Source organism: Salvia miltiorrhiza, chromosome 2 (genome assembly GCF_028751815.1).
Source record: "Salvia miltiorrhiza cultivar Shanhuang (shh) chromosome 2, IMPLAD_Smil_shh, whole genome shotgun sequence".
Taxonomy (NCBI): domain Eukaryota; kingdom Viridiplantae; phylum Streptophyta; class Magnoliopsida; order Lamiales; family Lamiaceae; genus Salvia; species Salvia miltiorrhiza.
Genome location: NC_080388.1, coordinates 69673795 through 69693710, shown reverse-complemented (window position 1 = coordinate 69693710; position 19916 = coordinate 69673795). Strand labels below are relative to the sequence as shown.

The window sequence follows — 19916 nt, the reverse complement described above, 5'->3', positions numbered from 1 at the left end:
AAAATGTAACCCACCCGGCCACCCCCTCCCCTCCCCTCCCCTCCATTCTTTTCTTCTCCCACAGGCCGGCACTCATCTGCTAAAATATTTTTGGTGGTTTTCGCCGCTGCTTCGCTGCCTGATGCGAGTGTGTATGTCGAGTCATGGGTTGTCTATGTTGACTAGAGGAAGGAGACGATGAGAAAGAGTTGAAGGTTTTTTTTGTTAATATATAAATTTTAAAATATAAGAATATTTTGGTAAAAGTATTTACAATTAATATATTTTTTATTTTTATGGTTATTATTAACCTTTGCTTAACCAAAATGGTTACTTTAATATTTGCTCAAAATGTGGAGTAAAATTATTTTTTATGGATAAATGAAACTTTTTTTCCTTTTCTTTTTTCGTGTAAACGGGATTATAAATTTTCAGATCCCAAATAATTGCCGTAATGGCTGCTCCGACATACCTCCACTCCACCGCCCTCACTCACACACTCCTCCCCTTCCTCCGCCCCCTATCCCGCCGTGCTGGTTCCTTCACCCCGTCTTCTCGCGGCCACAAGCTTGCGGTCCGACCAGTACTTGCGCAGGCACGGCGGAGCTCCTCTCCCGTAGCTAAAGTTGAACAAGTAGCTTCTCGTAAGTAACCAGAACACGATCATTTCTATTTATGTGGATTATGCACTTCATTACTGCTAATTTACCTGATAAATTATTGGATTGAAATTCGTATAATTTTTGCTTATTTTGGAACAGCCTCTGATTTGCTATTTAAGGGACCTCTTGAAATAATTAAGTATCCGGACCCCATTTTGAGAGCAAAGAACAAGCGAGTTGCCTCGTTTGATGAGAACTTGAAGAGGCTTGTTGACGAGATGTTCGACATAATGTACATGTAAGTTTTTTATTTATTTATTTTTAACTAAATTTTTCATTTTTGCTTCAATCGAATTTTATTTATGCTCTGAAATTAATTACTGGATCAGTTCGGAGAAACTAACAATGCACAGATATAACTTTCAGATTCTATGCACATTGATTTGTGATGGGGTTTGTGGTTTCTATCCTGCAAGATCATCAAAATATTGAACAAATAAACCTCGAGCTCCTTGGTGATAGTGTTGAGTTGTGTGATTTTCTTAAGTATTTTGATCTTGAATCTGATATTTATCATAATTTAAGTCTTATTTTTTAAAAAAAAAATTCATGTAATTTTAGTTTCGTTGCCAGAATTATAGGGAATGTTTGCAAATCCTGATAACAAATAAATAAATAAAATCCATGAAATCTTCGCAGAAGAAATTAAAATTTGGTGGGATGGTTTATTGATTTCACGATTCTTTGTGAAAACTAAATGAAGAAATGGTAAGAATCTTGTCCTTGTTGTATAGCGGACTTGCCATGTTAGTCTTATAGTGTGCTTGGCTAAGCTTATTTTAGAGCGCTTATAAGCTCCAATAGCTTATAAGACGTTTCAAGAGCTTATAAGATGTAATGTCTCGGGAGCTTATAAGTTGTCGAAGTGTTTGGATAATTGAGCTTATAAGCTAGAGATTGTGAGTTAATCTTAGTTGGAGAGAGAGAATTTAAGAGAAAATGGATTTGGATGCGTATATGATGTATATAGCAAACCGTGGTAGGATTACTTTTGTAAAATGGATCGTTGCTTATAAGATTATAAAAAAATAAGTTGGGTTGAGAAACTTAGTTTTTGGGATCTAATTTTGGCAACTTATAAGTTGTTTATGAACTTATTTTACTAAACATTTTTCAAGAGCTTATAAGCTCCTAAATTGCTTATAAGCTGTTTCAAGAAGCTTATAAGCTCAGCCAAACACCCCCTTAATTGGAGATTGTTGGTAATTACAGGAATGTGAACAATAGTTGTTGGCTTGCTTTTCCACAGAACTGATGGCATGGGGCTCTCAGCGCCTCAAGTTGGGATTAACGTTCAGCTCATGGTGTTTAATCCAGCTGGTGAGCGTGGTACAGGAGAAGAGATTGTTCTCGTAAATCCACAAATCAAGAGATACTCAAGAAAGATAGTACCTTTTGAAGAGGGTTGTCTATCATTCCCTAATATTTATGCTGATGTCAAGGTAACCTGTCCGTTGCACTACTTCTTAACTTATAGTAATATGTATTTGCATACTCCTTAATCTGCCATTATCATCAAACTGTTTTTGCTGCTGTTATCCAGTAGGAGATAGTTTAGCATTGGACTTCATCCGATGCTAATTCATGGCTTTGATTCCTTGTGATGGTCTTATTAATCATCCTATACTCGGTGCTTTACAGAGACCAGACTCGTTGAAGGTTGATGCACAGGATGTTAAGGGTGCAAGGTTTGAAATGAACTTAACCGGACTTGTTGCCCGAGTGTTTCAGCACGAATACGATCATTTGCAGGTTCATACACTCGGAACTGTGATACTCTTGATGTAGAAACCAAGCCTAGACTATCCTGGATTCCTAATCACTAGTCCAGCGTTGGAACTGACATCGTTAAATTGCAGGGAGTCCTTTTCTTCGATAGGATGGGCGACGAAGTTCTTGAGACTATTCGTGCACAGTTACAGGCAAGTTATGCTTCAAATATTAGATTAGATTTTCAGAGGGTTATTTGCCAAATAGACATTTCAATAATGAAAACCAGTTTTGGGTTTTGAGTTTGAAAGGATTACATTCCACACATGTAGGAAATTTGAGTGAGATAGAGATAGAGATGGAGATACTGTGGTAGCATGGAAAACATTTATGCCGAGTCAACTAAAAATGGGGTGATTTGTGGTGTGGGTTTGCAGGCATTAGAAAAGGAATACGAGAAAAGAACTGGATTGGAGAGCCCCGAGAAGATTGAAGCAAGAGAAATAAGGAAGAAAGCTGTTGGGTTTGGAAAATCATGATCACAAAATCTTGGTGTTGATAATTTACTTTTAGGGGTGAATGATTGAGTAAATTTTTAGTTTACTACTATTCAATTCTTATAACTACAAAGATCATTGAGGATCTGTAAATCAATGGATTGGGGAATTCATACTCTGCTGGTCGCACAAATATACGTCATAAAAATTTAAGGGCTCACATATAATTATTTTTATATTTAATGGATATAAGATTTGAACATAAATTTTAATTTCAATCCCATAAAATTAAAATTAAGGCGCGAGTATAAGGGTAATTAGGTTGTTAAGTGGTATTTGTCCTAATTCCATTGGGGACACTGGAATGTTGGGGCCCTTGGGGGTGCTAAGTGTTTTTTTTTTTTTTTTAATATTTATTCTGTAGATAAAAATCAATTTCTAATTTTTTTCGTACAAAAAAATCATCTAAATATTTATTTTTGGTATAAATTATGATGTACTATCTAATTAGTGGATTTAATTTAAAGCTCTTTGTAGTGGACTTATAAAAAATTATGATTTGAGTTTTTATAGCTCACGTTGAAAGAGTTCTATTAGGATCTGTTATAAATGAAGTTATATGCAACAATATTATAATATGAAAAATGCATAAATATTATGATAGTTCAAGAAAAGTATGGCATTATTTTTTATGTCCATCAAAATTCAAAAGTATGATATTTTCTTTTATAAAAAGAAATTAACCTCTTAATTTGTTATTTTGGTGGACCTAACACCACTAAAGAACAAGAATGACTTTCATTTGTGAGACTGTTAGACTAAAAATACTCTTATCAGTTCACAAAAAATAAAACACATTTTTTGAGCATGAATTTTAATAAAAAAGATAGTTAGCGGAGAAAGAGTATTATCAATGTATTAAATGAGTAGTTGAAATTGAATTAAAAATATTTTTTTTGTAAAGGGGAATGTCCTATTTTTCGTGTACGGTGGAGATGTATCTTCTAATCATTTTATTAAAATTCGTGTTTTTATGGACAATATTTTGTTTCAAGTATAATACTCCCTCCGTCCCATGAAGCATGACACACTTCTTTTCGGCACGAGAATTAAGAAATTGGTATTTTGTGTGTTAAATGTGTTAGGTGGAAAAGTGAAAATGTGAATAAAGGGTAAATTTTTTGCCATTTTTAGAAACGTGTCATGCTTCATGGGACAGACCAAAAAGAAAACTGTGTCATGCTTCGTGGGACGGAGGGAGTATTGTTTACTTTTAGTATTTATATATGAATACACGATAGATAGGGAAATTGATAAAATGGAGGTAAAGTATTTAGCAAATTTCGTCCAAATTAAATGCAACCTTTAAATCCAAATCCGAATTCAAATCAGGGCCCATCACATTTCCAATCGAGTCAACGCAGCCCGTTGGCTCACCCCCAACCGTCAGCAGACACGTGTCATCTATTTCAGCTTTCCGGGTTCCTAAACTCTTTATGAACTGCAGTTGATGAGATCCTTTGAGGTCCGTCCAAGCCAATGTTACTTCACATGATATACACAGAGGAGCATCCCACATCAAACAACCACAGAGAATCTAGAGAGAGAGACAGTGTGTGTGTGTGTTTCTACCCCAGTCAAAGCTTTTGTGGAAAACGAAAGCTCTCTGTAAGCTCGCCCACCCCGACCCCCTCCCTTCACTCTTCTGTTTGTATTTCTTACTATTTCCCTAAATCTCTTTGGCGCAATCGTTTGATTGCTTGAATGCGGGCTCTGTGTTGATCCCGAGCTTGGTGAGGTGGAAGATATGACTGATCAGTAGATGTAGGTATGGTTTCATTTTAGTTACTTCACGAATGCTGCTATTTTGCTGCTTTCGGTCATTCTTTTTATTTTTATTTTTTTCAAGGAAAAGTATACTTCCAGTGCCTGCTGTCTCTGATTTTTCATGTGGTTATTGTTAGGGTTTGAAGCTGCATCTCAATTTGTAAGTTTATCTACGTTTTGCGTTTAGAGGTATGGCTTCGGGTGGTGTAGCGGCTGATAAGCCGAAATGCGATGCAATGCTTGTGGATAAGCTTCCAGAGGAAATCAATGAGATGAAGATCAAGGATGTGAAGGTTGAAAAGGTGGGTTTAATGGAATTGTGTAGTGCGTATGTTGGATGCCTAGTCTAGGTGCTGGTGTTTTGTACTGATTGATTTTTTGGTTTTGATTGCAGGAAATGGAAGCCGCTGTAGTAGATGGAAATGGAACTGAGACAGGGCACATAATTGTGACGACTATCGGTGGTAAAAATGGTCAGCCTAAGCAGGTATTACGATGGAATTGTTTTGGTTTGAAGTTAGTGTTTAGGTTTAGGAAGTGTAAGTTACTTTGTATCACTAAGCTCTTCAGTGACTGATAATTTGAGAATTGAGGTAAGTAGAAATAGCTGTTATCTCTCTAGGATTAGTTGTTCTGCTGGTTTTGTTGTAATTGTTGCCGTCTACTTGAAAAAAATTTCAAAGAACTATCACGAGCTTAATAATTCAGGGGGTCTAGTTCGAACTTGACTTAAGATTCCAATTTGGAGCAATAGAAAATGGGGCGAAAAAAATTAAAGATAAAAAAGAAGCAGCAGAAGAAAGTTTCTTGCTATATGCAGGATCTTCTGTTACCTTCCTACATTGTATTAGATTGCACTTTTATGTTTTTGTACAACTATACAAGTTTATAATTCATTTGTCATGTGATATGGAGTGCATTACAAATTATGATCCTTGAAAGTTATTCTACAGTCAGGTGGTTTAGCTTCTAGATTTCTTATTTACTGAGAAATCTATGAAAGTGAGGCTTGTGGATCTGTTTATATAAAATAAGTTGGGAAACACTCTTGCACTTAATACATTTGCTTCCTCGCTTCTCAAATAAAACAAATATCAGTTACCTTACTCTAACAACTAGCTATCTTCTCTTGTTTTATTATGAATGAAGAGTGTGGTTGAATATTAGCCTTTCATTTGTTGTTGTCCTTATTTTCTTGTGAAGTGTGTGCATGCAAGTGTGTGTTATGAAGATCATGATCGATGCCTGACCTGTGTGTTATTTCTATTTCCTTTTTTATCAGACTATAAGTTACATGGCTGAGCGCATTGTAGGGCAGGGTTCTTTTGGAATTGTCTTCCAGGTACAATGTTATTCTTTTATGTGTTCTTGCAACATATGATTTTGAAATTCCCAGTTAGTGATGTTGACTGGATTCAGTTTGATCCCTTTTGGAACAAGAAAGGGTCATAGATTTATAAATTTGTTCAATGTATACATACACTGGTGTTGGTTTGATTTTTATACAGGAGATGTTAAGAGCTATGCTTGTTACATTGCAGGCCAAATGTCTTGAAACAGGTGAAACTGTTGCAATCAAGAAAGTTCTGCAGGATAAGAGATATAAAAACCGTGAATTGCAAACGATGCGCCTCCTGGATCACCCAAATGTTGTATCTCTTAAGCACTGCTTCTTCTCGACCACCGACAAAGATGAACTCTACCTTAATTTAGTTCTTGAATACGTGCCCGAGACAGTCTACCGTGTGACTAGACACTATAGCAAAGCAAACCAGCGAATGCCTATGATATACGTCAAGCTTTATACATATCAGGTTAGCTAACTTTCGATTATGTGTGCCTGCCTTGATAGAATCATCAAAATATAAGGCATCGCTATTTATATTTGAACTTTTTATAGTAGTTTGAATGCCACATAAACTTTTTATTTGAAAGTATTAAATATAGTGAAACATTAACTGCAGTCTCACAGTGTCATATGAATTCTGGTACATCAGATTTTTAGAGCGTTGGCATATATTCATGGCATAGGAGTCTGCCACAGAGACATCAAACCTCAAAACCTTTTGGTATGTAATTATTGCACAAGTAGTTAAGAAAATTCAGATACTGTCATTTGACTAATTCAATCTATTGCTACAGGTCAATCCCCATACACATCAGCTCAAACTCTGTGATTTTGGAAGTGCAAAAGTTTTGGTATTAACTTTATTCAATCCTTGTAATTTTGCTATTGCAACTGATGTTTCAATATTGACCTTCACCCTCCTCAGCTCTGAGTTGATGAAATTACATCAGACTACAAATTTTGCTTGCTTTTATTTTATTGGAAATGAGAAGGATCTTCCTCCAAATTAAAATTGAATAATACTTGCTCCCTCCGTCAACGAAAAGTGTGATCGTTTTGCATTTTGATCCATCCACAATAAGTGTGGTCTTTTCAATTTGGTACACATACCCTTATATTTTCAACCTCATTCACACACAATATTTACCAAAAACCCAACACTTAAAATACTCAAAACCCTTTGTGGGACCCTAATACAATACCCTTTGTAGGACCCTTTATCCACTCAAAACCCATCTCTCAATATTTTATTAAAACTTGTGCCCTCCAAACCACATCACCCTTTTGGGGGATGGAGGGAGTGATGATTAATACTATGTATTTCACAAGTTCTGTGGAACTTTGGCATAAAATGTAACTGTTGTGCTGTTTCTTGTCTAATGTTTCCAAATGTTGTCAGCACTGAACCTAAAAATTTCCTGTTCATGATGAATCTTGATGCTTTTCCTGTTTCCTTAAAGAATCTTGATGCTTTTCCTGTTTCCTTAAAGTGGGAGTATTCTTATCCACCAAATAGAAGCTTAAAGTATTCCATCACATGTAACAGGTGAAAGGTGAACCAAATATATCATATATTTGTTCCCGGTACTATCGTGCGCCTGAACTGATATTCGGGGCAACGGAATACACCAGTGCAATTGACATCTGGTCTGTTGGGTGTGTCCTTGCTGAACTTCTTCTCGGCCAGGTTCTTAACAAGCTAAACCATTTATGTTCTTAAACATACACCATATCAAATATCAATGTTTTATATCTTCTCTTTCTGTCCTTTTTATTGGTTTGGTAGCCTCTATTTCCTGGTGAGAGTGGAGTTGACCAGCTAGTGGAAATTATCAAGGTAAGCATGGCAAATTACTTTAGAAGAACATCTTGGTACTTCCTTTTGCTTTCCTCTGATTTCTGAATAACTATGTTCAAACTATTTTGGTACATGTATTGGTACATCTAGGTTCTTGGAACACCAACTCGTGAGGAAATAAAATGCATGAACCCAAATTACACGGAGTTCAAGTTTCCTCAAATTAAGGCCCATCCATGGCACAAGGTTGGAATATGTATCTGTTGATCACTATGCTTGCAATGCTTTAACTCTTTGTATGCTGATTATATTTTTTCCTTGCAGATTTTTCACAAAAGGACTCCCCCTGAAGCTGTGGATCTTGTATCTAGGCTGCTTCAATACTCTCCAAACTTAAGATACTCTGCTGTGAGTATTCTATTCTTTTGATGCATCATCATCTCTGTCTTCGTGGTCTCATTTTTGTCGTTATTCTGTGCTCAAAGCCAACTGGGGTGACTTTTAAGTGAACTGTACTTGTCTTAGCCACATGTCAATAATTTCTGATTGGCTTGTACTGATATCTTTGTACTTTTTCAAGGTGGAAGCTTGCATACACCCATTCTTCGATGAACTCCGCGATCCTAATGCCCGGCTTCCTAATGGCCGTCCATTGCCTCCACTTTTCAACTTTAAACCTCCAGGTCCTGCTCTCTTGTGTATTGCACTTTCACTTGATTCATCTTGAGCTCTGTTATGCTGATTCGACTCGGTGCATTTTCAGAGTTAAAGGGAGCGTCGTTGGAGTTGCTGTCGAAGTTGATACCGGAGCATGCTAGGAAGCAGTTCCCTCTGTAGCTTCCTAAGGTTTCTGGATATGTTGAAAGACCAATTTGTGTATTGTGTATGCTCACTCCCTAGCTATCTAACATCTGACCTTGATTGTCTCTTTATCTATTAGGCCTTATTTTGTTCAAATTTGGAGATTCAGTTCCAGTTTTTCCGGTTCTTATCATCTTATGGGATTCTGCAATTCTTTTTAATTTGAAGACTGTCGATTTATTTCATTTTGAATTAATTGAGAGTGGCATGTGATGATCTGGCCAAGATGAGGGACGAGTGAGTGAGATAAGAAAAATGAAGGTTAATTACGCTAAAAATCATGAACTTTGGTTGGATTTCCAAACTTTCCCTGAATTTAATCGTCTGAACAATTTTTTCATGATTTTCAAAAATTCCCAAATTGAGTGCTGGCATGGCATTTTTCAGTGACCGGAAATTTGGCATGGCACTGTCGGACGGGAACCAAAACGATGTCGTTTAAATGGGAGATAAAACGACGTTTTACCTTAAATTCCAGCAGCAGCCGCGAGCCACCGCGGCGAAGGCGCGGAGTTGCCGCGAGCCACCGCGGCGGCCGCCAACAGCAGGGGGAGGGGGGGGGGGATATCGGGCGAGGGATGGAGATCCAAGGGAACTTCGTCAAATTCACTGTCAATTCATTCTGGAAATCATCGCCGGTAATAGCAACAGCCCATGACTCAACGTTCGATTTTTGTCCTCTATTTGCAGAGCCCTCTCAGCGGCAGGGGATTTTCGATCTGGGAGCGGGAGGGGGATTTTGTCCTTTATTTGCAGAGCCCGCTCAGCACCGTCGGCGGCAGGGGCGGCGGATCTGGTGCGGCGGCGGGTGGAAGGAGGGGAAATTAGGGTTTGGAGGTGGGGGAAAGGGGGGAGACGATGGGGGTGGGGATTTTTGATCTGGGAGCCGCAGAGCCCTCTCAGCGGCGGCGGGCTAAAGGACGGGAAATTAGGGTTTGGGGGTGGGGGAAAGGGGGGAGACGATGGGGGATTTTGTTTCTTTTTGTTTTTTTTTTTTGCTCTTTTTTTTCCATGTGTCAATTTTCAGTCATAGTAGGCGCCACGTCGGTGCCATATCAACTCGTAATTGTCATGTCAGCTCGGAGCTTCAACGGAGCAAAAAAGGTATGGAAAAATTGTTCAGACGATTAAATTCAAGGAATTTTTTATATAAAAAAAAAAAAGTTCATGAAAAGTTTGAAAATCCGACCAAAATTCATGATTTTTCGCGTAATTAACCCAAAAATGAATAAGGTGATGAGGGATAAATAGAAAATAAACAATGGTTTAGGATTTGGGTTTTTAATTATTAATTTACCAAAATAAAATAAAATGAACAATTGGTTGACAATGCCATTGATCGACTTGTTTGGATGGTGAAGAGGTAAAAGGGTTATCATCTCTTCTGTTTTGTTCTCGTACAATCAATGGGTTTGAAAATATTTGAATAGCCGTAAAGATATGTTTAAAAAGTTATTATTAAATTACGAATGTTGACTAAATTTCCACTATGAGCAGGATTTTCCAGTTGATTGACATCGATCGGAATCCTTTATTTATGCAAGGCCCACTTTCAGTTAGACAATCATCATATGTCAATTCCTGTCTTCTTGATCAACATTTTTAATGATACATTTACATAGGAAATAAACTACAGGGTGTATTGGTTCAAGATTTTTATAGATTTCTGCATACTTTTAAAGTTTGAGTGTATTTGTTCAAGACTTTTAAAAGTCTATGAAAATCTGAGTGTATTCGTTCAAGACTTTTAAAAGTCTTTTAAAGTTTGGGTGTATTCGTTCAAGACTTTTAAGAGTCTATAAAAATCTGAGTGTATTTAAAAATCTACGAATTTTATCATTGGACTGATTTCCATGGATTTCATTCAAAAAATATACATGAACAAATCCGATCTCGAACCACGAAAATTCAAATCTTGAGAATTTCCAGCGCTCGCTGGGTACCAGCGGACGTGGCTGAAGAAGCCAGCGCCGGCTGGCACCTAGCGGCCGTTGATGGAGGAACTACAACGATGGCCGCTGGACCCTAGCGGGCGCTGGGTATCCAGCATTCACCGGAACCCAACGCTCGTTGGGTTCTTGGTATGTAGTGGCTGACCGTCTATATATGATTCTTGTTAAGGTCTTCTATCCAGGACCTGGAGCACAAGAAATTTATATAACTGAAAGTGATGAAATAAAGTTGCACGGTAACCAAGATGAATTTTGGAATATTCTCCCACTTTCAGAAGGTGTTAGTGCTAAGAGCAATTGTAGAATGTTGGATGCAAAATCATATGGATTGGGAAAGCTTACAGCAACTTTGGCTTATCACACTGGCCGTGATGTAAAGAAAGAAGTTCTTAAGGTTGTTCAAGAAGTCATGGTATGCGATCAAATTATGTTCATTATCGAAGGAGACAGTAGTGTTTCAGACAAAATTCTCCTTCCATGGGTCCATGGTATCCAGCGGCCGCTGGGTGCCTGTCTATCGCTCGTTCAATCCCCGCGCTCGTTGGGTTTGTGGATTTTAAGTACGAAAATATCACGTCAAATTCTTGCTAATTTATTAAAAATCCAATTAAGAATTCATTCAAAATCATGAAGAATCCGTGAGAATTCTATAGACTTTTAAAATCCACGGACTTTTAAAATCTATATAAATCTTGAACTAATACACCCCCTAAATGATATACAATTAAGAAGTAGTGATTGCAAAGAATAATAACAAATTTTACTTATTTTTACAATATGGCATTTAAATTTTGGCACAAGAAACATGACTTTTACATTATTTTCGGTTAAATTAAAATTGATGTGGTTGTCGAAAAAATATATGCAAATTAACCATACATGTTTAAAAATTGCAACGATATTATTTAAGAGGATTGGACTGCCAGTCACATATACTTTTCAAACCATCACTTTAGCTCTAGTTCATCCAATTTTGATCAATATTGTAAATTACATAAATTATACTTCCTCCGTCCTTGAAATAAGTTTCTCTTTTTCCTTTTCGGGACGTCCCCCAAATAAGTTCATCTTTCTTTCTTTCCATTTTTGGACAACTACCACATCACTAATAATACTTTATTTATTCTTACTTTTCACTTTTTCACCACTTTCAATACTAATTATAATACTTTTTCACATTTTCACTACTCTCAATACTAAATAATATATTTTTCTTTACTATCAATACACTTTACCATTTTTCTTAAAATTCGTGCCGTTCCCAACGAGGAACTTATTTTGCAGGCGGAGGGAGTAAACGTCATGTTTTTATATGAATTTTTTTATTGCCACGCACATTTCCTGTTGTTGAAAAGTTGGAAAATCAATGGAAACTCGAAGAGCAGATCAACAAAGGGCACAAAACACAATGAAACCATCATTGCAAACACTTTTCATCTAATCAATTTGACGTTATTGCGCAAAACTTTTATAGACCCTACGCCTACCAAAATGTGTTGATGGAGTTCACATTTGATCGATTATTAACAATATTAGATTACATCACTAACTAGTACTATAGCTTTTATTGATAACAATGTCGATTTTTATTTCTATTTTCCTGTATTCATATTCAATCTTTGTTTTGCACTCCCCCATAAAAAAAAAAAAAACTTTGTTTTGCACTTGGCATGTGGATGATAGTGGTGGGATCATTTTATGGCCAAACTCAAGTATTGGTTTAGACCGTACACTATTTTATAACCATAATTAGAATTATTTTCTTATAAAATACTCTCTCTAGTATTTATTTTTTCTTTTCTAATCCTCTCATATTTTAGTATCCATTTTTATTTAGTAAAATTAGATGCGATCTTTGTTCCACTTCAATTATTTTATTAAAATTCGTATCACTCTCAAATGAATACTAAAAATTGGACAATATATCCGATGATAAAGTAATTGCAACCTATTACTAGTCACCAATTTTTATTTTCAAATACACCACCTAATTCTTTGCTAAGTTCAACAACGTTACAGCATTCACAGCAGATCTTTCAAATTTTTATTCATAAAAATACTCCTAAAGTCTTCCCTAAATTATTTTTAACTCCTATTTTACAATTGCACACAGCAGCTCTCCTATTTTTCATTATCAATTTTATAAATTTAGGATTAGATTTAAGGGGGTGTAAATTTAGGATTAAATTTGAGGGGGTGTAATTTTTTTTATGGGCCCAAACTTAATATGGGTGATCTGTTAGATGATCATTTTATCTCACTTTTTATTATTTTAGCTCAAATTTAAAGTTATGATTACTTTTGAGAGATCTGCTGTGGATGCCCGAATTCCTAAAAAAATAAAATCTAAAGAATTATTCCATACAAGTCAAAACGACATCCTTGAGTTATGTGATATGATGTACCCAAATCAATATTTATCTTCTTCACCCACGCCTGAATCCCAAATTTCAAAAATGAAAATAAAAATTTCGTCTTATAACAAAAAAAGCAGATGCATATTTATTTATTCTTATTTTTAACTTTTTATATAAAATAATATTGTTTATTCAAATGATGCTAACAACAAATGTAAAATATTGGAGATTGAACACCATTTTATTACTCCATCCGTCCCAACTTTTTGTATCCACTTTTAATAGTATTTACTACTAAAAGTGGATACAAAAAGCTGGGATGAAGGGAATATTAAAACTGCTGTATAGTTGCAACATACTTGCCCTAACGAAATTATTATACTTGCTCTTGCCGCTCCTTAATTAAGGTTTATGATATAAAGCACATATTCACGAAATAAACTTCACTATATAAAATAAAAGACAATACAAAAAAAAAATGGATGATTTCAACGGCACAATTTGTGTACTTGCAAGTTGCAACATAATTGGAAATTCCAAGAGCAAAGCCCTAATAAAGCACCAAGGGTAACACCTCTTTTACACGATCAAACTATTGCCAAATTCTTTGCATATTGTATACTACCAAAATGCTTCATGGACTTTTACATTTTATTTGAAATTAGATTGTATTAATATGTGTATAGTTTAATTTGATCGAAATTTCAAATTCGAGATCGTTAAGTAAAATTCTAGATATTTTTTAATAATTGATAGGCTGTTCAGTTGGATATAATACATGAATATATATTTTTTTTAATTGTAAATGTACTGTCAAAGTTAATTATAAAGGACAAAATAGCAATCACCTTTATTTTGCATCAGTTTCAAGAAAAAAAAAACTTACCCACACCCGAGTGTATAGAATTCATGCTACTTGCTCTCCCTTCCCACACTTACCTACATTTTAAAGTGGTCAAGCTAGTCAAAGAGACCTCTAAAATTCAACTACTTAATTTTTTGTTACTAAAATTCGAAATAAAATAATCATTTATCCAACTTAATAATTAAAAGACATCTTAAAAACGAATATAAAATCTCAATCTTCAGTTGCTCTTAAGTATTTTATTTGGTTCATATCTATTTATTCATTCTTTATTGTTTTTGACCTTGGCGCGTGGGTTTCAAAATATTTGTACATAAACAATTATTCTGTTTTCTTAGGCGCACAAGGAAGTGGTGGGAGGAATCTCTCTTTCTTTCATCTTCTATTTTTTCGTTTCATAATTTCGCTACTGATTTTATTCCTCCCCAATTCTGCGCTCAATTCTCTAATTCAGTTTCGTTAGATTCTCTCTCAGTCCCGATTTTACAGGTGCGTGCTCTAATTAGGCGATGAGCGATTCGTTTTGGCTTTTGTTCTTGTTTAATTGTTCACTGGCATTGTGATTTTCAGCCGTCGCATTCGTTTTCAGTTGACCTAATTGTATCAATCTGTTTTATTGATTACGTTTTGAATTACTGTCCAGAGAAATTCTTGTCTTTCGGATTTTGTTTGAAGAAGAGGTAGTGGAGAATTGGCGTTGGGCTTTGGGGAGTGAAGTGGTTCGGAGAGCTCTCGTCTGAATTCCTTGTAAGTTTGTACTCTTTTTCCGTTCTTTCTTTTGTGGTATTTGTGTTTGGCGCATTTTGATTGAGTGTGGAAATGGAATTACGACCATGCAAAAGATGAGAGTGTTGAATAGGGTTCATTTCTGATCAGTGGTGTCACTGATAAGGGGTTGCGACCTAGGTTTCTCTTTGAGTTTGGATGACTTTTAGGGTTTAGTGAGTTCATTGGAACCAGCTGAACTTTGATTTAGTGTTTGTGTATGCATTCCTTCTGTTTGCTTTTATTTATTAATTTATTTTTGATAGACAACTAGGCTTTGTAGAAATTGTTAATTGGCTGTTTATACATCTCAATTTGGCTGTTTTGTTGGCCAAAATGGAAAATTTCCTGGTGTGTGTTTATGTGATATTGGGGGCAGCTTTTGTCCTGTGGTGTTGGTTCATATAAAACAATGCCTATGTTATTTGAATATATAAGATTCAATGCTTTATTGAAATTAATGGCCTTACTCCAATTAAATTCTATATTGAACAGGTAGAGGGTCTTTTGTTCAGTCGAAATTTGGGGAGCATGGTACATTTTTCTCCTTTCTCTTACTTTTTGTATACATTTTCTATGGATAACTTGCTGATTTCAAATTGTTCATTTTGTTGTCATTAATAGATACTAATGTTCCTAGTGCCTATTCAGGATGAAAATGTATCTGGAGGAGATGTTTCTGATGTTGATTGGACGACAGATGACGAGTCAGAGATTAATTTGAACCCCGTTACTACTATTGTTGGCAATGAGGAGGTAAAGTTGCATTCCTGTGTATGAAGGAATCTTAGTTATTATGTCTTCTCGATTGCTGCATGCATATCATCTTGATTGCTGCACGCATGTCTTCTCAGTTACTATGATAGATAAATTAACTTCTTGTTTTGTATGAAGGCTTGCTCCTCAAGAAGTGCTTCCCGTTCCAAGATGTTTGATCATTTTGTTGGAATGGGTTTTTCGGATAAATTGGTTTCAAAAGCCATTGAGGAAAATGGTACAGACTATTTTATATATTAACTAAGATTTGTTTGAGATATATGTTGGCTATTTTAGATTTTCAATTGTTTATCATGCAGGAGAAGAAGATTCAGACTCAATACTGAACTGGCTCTTAACATTCTCGGTGAGTGATGTGTGTTATGTTATTAAGTTAACATTGAGTTTAAATGGTTCCAAATCCCTTGACATGCTATCTCAAAATATTATTTGCTGTTTTCATGGGATACTGGGGACATGTAATTTCTTGTGCCTTTAATTTATCCATTATGGTTTTGAAAAGTTTTTGTCATAATATACCTTGTAACAAGAAATGACTGCCTTTTCCCTTGTGGCCTCAGATATTTTAGGTGTTAGTTGTAGTTAATGATTTATGTTACCTATACAATGCTTCAACTTTTTACTTGGATGTTTTTAAAATCGTGTGAGTAACATTACTTCAGAAGTAAATAGAACGACTGACAATATGAAATCAAATTGGCTCTCACCTGTCCTTGTCTTCATTTTTGTTCCCATGAAGTCAGTTGTGCCATTATTTAATTTTGTGAATTTTTTCAAATTCCTTCTCTAGCACACTGTTTTTGTTCCCATAACATTCCTTGGTTATGTATTATTTGGTTTTGCAGAGTCTTGAAGACTCTCCTCCACAACAGTTGAGTACAAATTTTGATCCATGCTCTTCTGATTACAATGAGATCTTTCCAAATGATCTTTCAGATATGGACAGCTGGTCTGACGATGAAATAGAAGTACGTGAGCTTTACTAGTCCTCTCATACTCCACATTCTATCCATATGCTTTCAGATGTATGCATGAGATGATATTTTGAGCAACTCTTAAGTGCATCTGTTATTGCTTTGTTATTTAGGTCCTTTGCAAGGCTACGTTTGACCAGGAATTTGTCTTGCTTTAGTTTCTTTTCGGTATATTATAATTTTATGTGTAAAATCAAAGACCATATGCTGTCATTGGTGTATACTGTTTAGCCACCTAAGTTTGCAAGATTAATTTGATATCTGGACTTCAGTTTATGGCACAGTATGTAATTATATTGCAAACCACAATAATAGAACTAAAGGATCCAGGCCATCTTTTTTTTTTTTTACCTTTCTGAAAATGATCCTAGTTTGGTGACTGCTTTGTGAATACACTGTTGCTACCTGCTACCAGTTTCTCCCATTTGCTATAAGAAGAAAGTTATATATATTTGAGGGACAAAGAAAGGTATCAAGTTGAATATACAGATACTAGCCAAAAAGACAGAAAGTCGTTTTAGGAAAATTCAGCTGATCTGACAGAATATGAACCAGTGGGACCGGAGATTATATATGTCCTATTTACTCCAAATCTTGAAAATCCATGCACATTGTCTTGAATTCTAAATGATTTTACTCTTATTATTATCTAGAGCTTCATTTGACAGTTATTTCGTCATTAAGGTCTCTATGCGCAGACATGTATACTCTGCATTCAGTTACAATCATTGACATTTAGTTATTATAATTTGTGACCATTTTAGTGCGTTTTATACTCCTGGCATGTAGGACTGCTTGAAGCCCAATGGTGCTCCCAATGGTGCTGCCAATGGTGTTTATAGATCAGAAAAGCACAAGATGTTGTTGTCATTGGCTGCATCTGGATCATTGACAGAGAGAGAGGAAAAATTGCTCTCCTTAGCAGATATGGGATACCCTCTGGAAGAGGCTGAAATTGCTCTGGAAAGATGTGGTGTGTACATTAATATGCTTCCTATTGTTTCTTTATTTTGGGGCGCAATCTGTGATATAAATACATTTTTGTGTTTATCTCCTTTTACTGCATAACCTTTTTGAAACTTGCTTTACGTTTTCTGGATAGTTTTCCTTTGATTGTGGGTAGTAATTGTTGCAGATTTATACGTGTACATTTTACCTTGTCTCACAATTGTGTTACCGGCATTGGGTTCAGTTTTGAATGTCGTGTGAAGTCAGAAATTGTTTGTGTGTTTTAATGTAGGATGATATATGTTATATGTGCCCATGGATTATAATCAATCAATATAGGTCTTGATGGTTAAGTAGGAAATGGGGGTTTCATCCTGATATTGTCCAGCTCTTGAACTTTGATAGATTATGAGATTCATAGAGTGTTTGAAAGATGCTGTGTTTGTTTTCGAACACTGTCCTTTTTTCTCATTCCTGATTTTACTTATATTCTTGAATGCTTTTGTTTGTTCCCTCGTAGTATTGCAACGCTGTCTGTTTGTTCTTAGTGTTTAATATTCCCCATGTAGGTCCAGGAATAATATTCATGGTAATCGTTAATCTTTCTTAAATTCTCGAAGGCATGCTTTGATCATAGAAAGATCTTAGAATAATATTTACTTGCTGCTACTTTTCAGGGCCAAAAGCCTTAATTGGTGAGTTGAGTGATTTCTTATGTGCTGCTCAAATGGCTAGAGAGGAAGACTGTTATTTGCCTGATGATGATCTCAAGGTCAACTTTCTACACCATATCTTCATTTCTATTAGATTATAGAGAATATTGCTGACCACTTTCTACCATTTCTCACAGCCAAAGCATCTTCTTAGTGGGAGCAGCAAGAGCAAGAAGAGGAAATTTCTAGAGATGAAGAAGAATGTCATTGAGGAGTCAATTCGCCTGCCTAATCCAATGATTGGATATGGTGTTCCTTCCATGCAGCTAGAGCGTGTTCATCGTTCCTTGCGAGATGATGCAAGAGCGCCCCCCTACTTCTACTATGAGAATGTAGCCCTTACACCAAAGGGGGTCTGGGACACCATCTCACGGTTCCTCTACGACATCGAGCCAGAATTCGTTGACTCGAAGTTCTTCTCAGCCTGTGCAAGAAAGAGAGGCTATGTCCACAATCTGCCCATCGAGAACAGGTTTCCCCTCATCCCTCTCCCACCCCTGACCATCCAGCAGGCTTTTCCCTTATCAAAAAGGTGGTGGCCTAGATGGGATCCACGAGACAAGCTGAACTGTATCCAGACTGCTATAGCTAGTGCAAAACTGACAGAGAGGATCCGCAGTGCGCTAGAGAGGGTTGAGAGTGAGGCTGACCCACCAGAGTCAGTCCAGCGCTATGTTATGGAACAGTGCAGAAAGTGGAATTTGGTGTGGGTGGGACGAAACAAAGTTGCCCCCCTAGAACCTGATGAGGTGGAAATGCTTTTGGGCTTCCCAAAGAACCACACGAGGGGTGGTGGGATAAGTAGAACCGACAGATACAAGTCTCTTGGAAACTCTTTTCAGGTCAGCAATCTTTAACTCTGTTTTTTTACTTCAGTTTTTATAATATGCCATTTTACTTATAAGAAAAGTCCGCATCTTGATCCTTGGTATATTGTTTTGGGTTTCAACATAGGTCGACACTGTGGCCTATCACCTGTCTGTTTTGAAGGATATATATCCTAACGGCGTCAATGTGCTGTCCCTCTTCTCTGGTATCGGTGGAGCAGAGGTTGCACTCCACCGACTTGGGATAAAATTGAAGAACGTTGTCTCGATTGAGAAATCTAAAGTCAACAGAGACATAGTGAGGAGTTGGTGGGAGCAGACCAACCAGACAGGGATGCTGATCGATTTCGACGATGTGCAGCAGTTCGACGACACCAGAATAGAGCAGATTATTGGGAGCATTGGTGGGTTCGATCTGGTGGTTGGTGGAAGCCCTTGCAACAATCTGGCTGGAAGCAATCGAGTCAGTCGAGATGGTCTGGAGGGGAAGGAGTCGTCGCTGTTTTATGATTATTTTCGTATCTTAGGTTCAGTTAAGTCGGTCATGCGCAACAATAGGTTCGCGTAGATGTAAACTTTATTGAAACCAGATGCTTTTGCACACTGTATTCTCATTTGTTTATGAAATTCATTTTGTAACTCGAGATGCTACACTTCCCCCCTTCTCACCACCAATTATTATGAACCAATCAAATATTATTTCGCCTTTTTCTCTTCCCAATTACAGCTGCATAATTTCTATGCAATTACAAGTCACATTGTTATAATAATACCTATGAATCATAAATTTTTACTAGCTTGATTACTTCTTTATAATGTATACTTATGATATGATATGATATGCATAAAAAACAAAAATGTGAGATAGGTCGAATAGACTCTTGGTTTTACCTGCCGTGTACAAAAATATTTCCTCTATGGTTTAAATACTTTCCAAGAAAATTTTAGATTAAAATCTAGAATTTTTTTGTATAAGCTCGAATAGACTCTATGGTTTAAATACATTTTACTGGGTTCCACCATAAATTGGTCAACTATATGCCAGTGAAAATAAAT

The 19916-nt window shown here is 36.3% G+C and overlaps 3 protein-coding genes across 4 annotated transcripts; all 3 read left to right on the top strand.

Moving 5' to 3' along the window:
- Positions 1-357: 357 nt before the first annotated feature.
- Positions 358-3026, top strand: LOC131008737 (peptide deformylase 1B, chloroplastic-like). The gene is made up of 6 exons (XM_057935768.1): positions 358-623; positions 741-879; positions 1891-2083; positions 2283-2393; positions 2501-2563; positions 2789-3026. Exons 1-6 carry the CDS (start codon positions 434-436, stop codon positions 2888-2890), a joined length of 798 nt encoding a protein of 265 aa, XP_057791751.1. The 5' UTR covers positions 358-433; the 3' UTR covers positions 2891-3026.
- Positions 3027-4198: 1172 nt separating this feature from the next.
- On the top strand, positions 4199-8867 carry LOC131008702 (shaggy-related protein kinase epsilon). 2 transcript variants are annotated; one of them, XM_057935714.1, is made up of 13 exons: positions 4199-4672; positions 4813-4977; positions 5070-5162; positions 5958-6017; positions 6217-6489; positions 6673-6744; positions 6818-6874; positions 7570-7710; positions 7810-7860; positions 7972-8067; positions 8146-8229; positions 8402-8504; positions 8585-8867. In XM_057935714.1, the coding sequence occupies exons 2-13, from the start codon at positions 4867-4869 to the stop codon at positions 8656-8658; spliced, it is 1215 nt and encodes a 404-aa protein (XP_057791697.1). In that variant the 5' UTR covers positions 4199-4672; positions 4813-4866; the 3' UTR covers positions 8659-8867. The 2 variants fall into 2 exon arrangements, with proteins under 2 accessions (XP_057791697.1, XP_057791696.1); XM_057935713.1 differs by having other exon boundaries at positions 4352-4676.
- A 5230-nt stretch (positions 8868-14097) lies between these two features.
- On the top strand, positions 14098-19499 carry LOC131008681 (DNA (cytosine-5)-methyltransferase DRM2). The gene is made up of 11 exons (XM_057935668.1): positions 14098-14345; positions 14500-14603; positions 15117-15155; positions 15273-15377; positions 15516-15615; positions 15698-15744; positions 16244-16366; positions 17162-17345; positions 17998-18092; positions 18171-18875; positions 18988-19499. The coding sequence occupies exons 3-11, from the start codon at positions 15153-15155 to the stop codon at positions 19426-19428; spliced, it is 1803 nt and encodes a 600-aa protein (XP_057791651.1). The 5' UTR covers positions 14098-14345; positions 14500-14603; positions 15117-15152; the 3' UTR covers positions 19429-19499.
- The last annotated feature ends 417 nt before the right edge of the window (positions 19500-19916 follow it).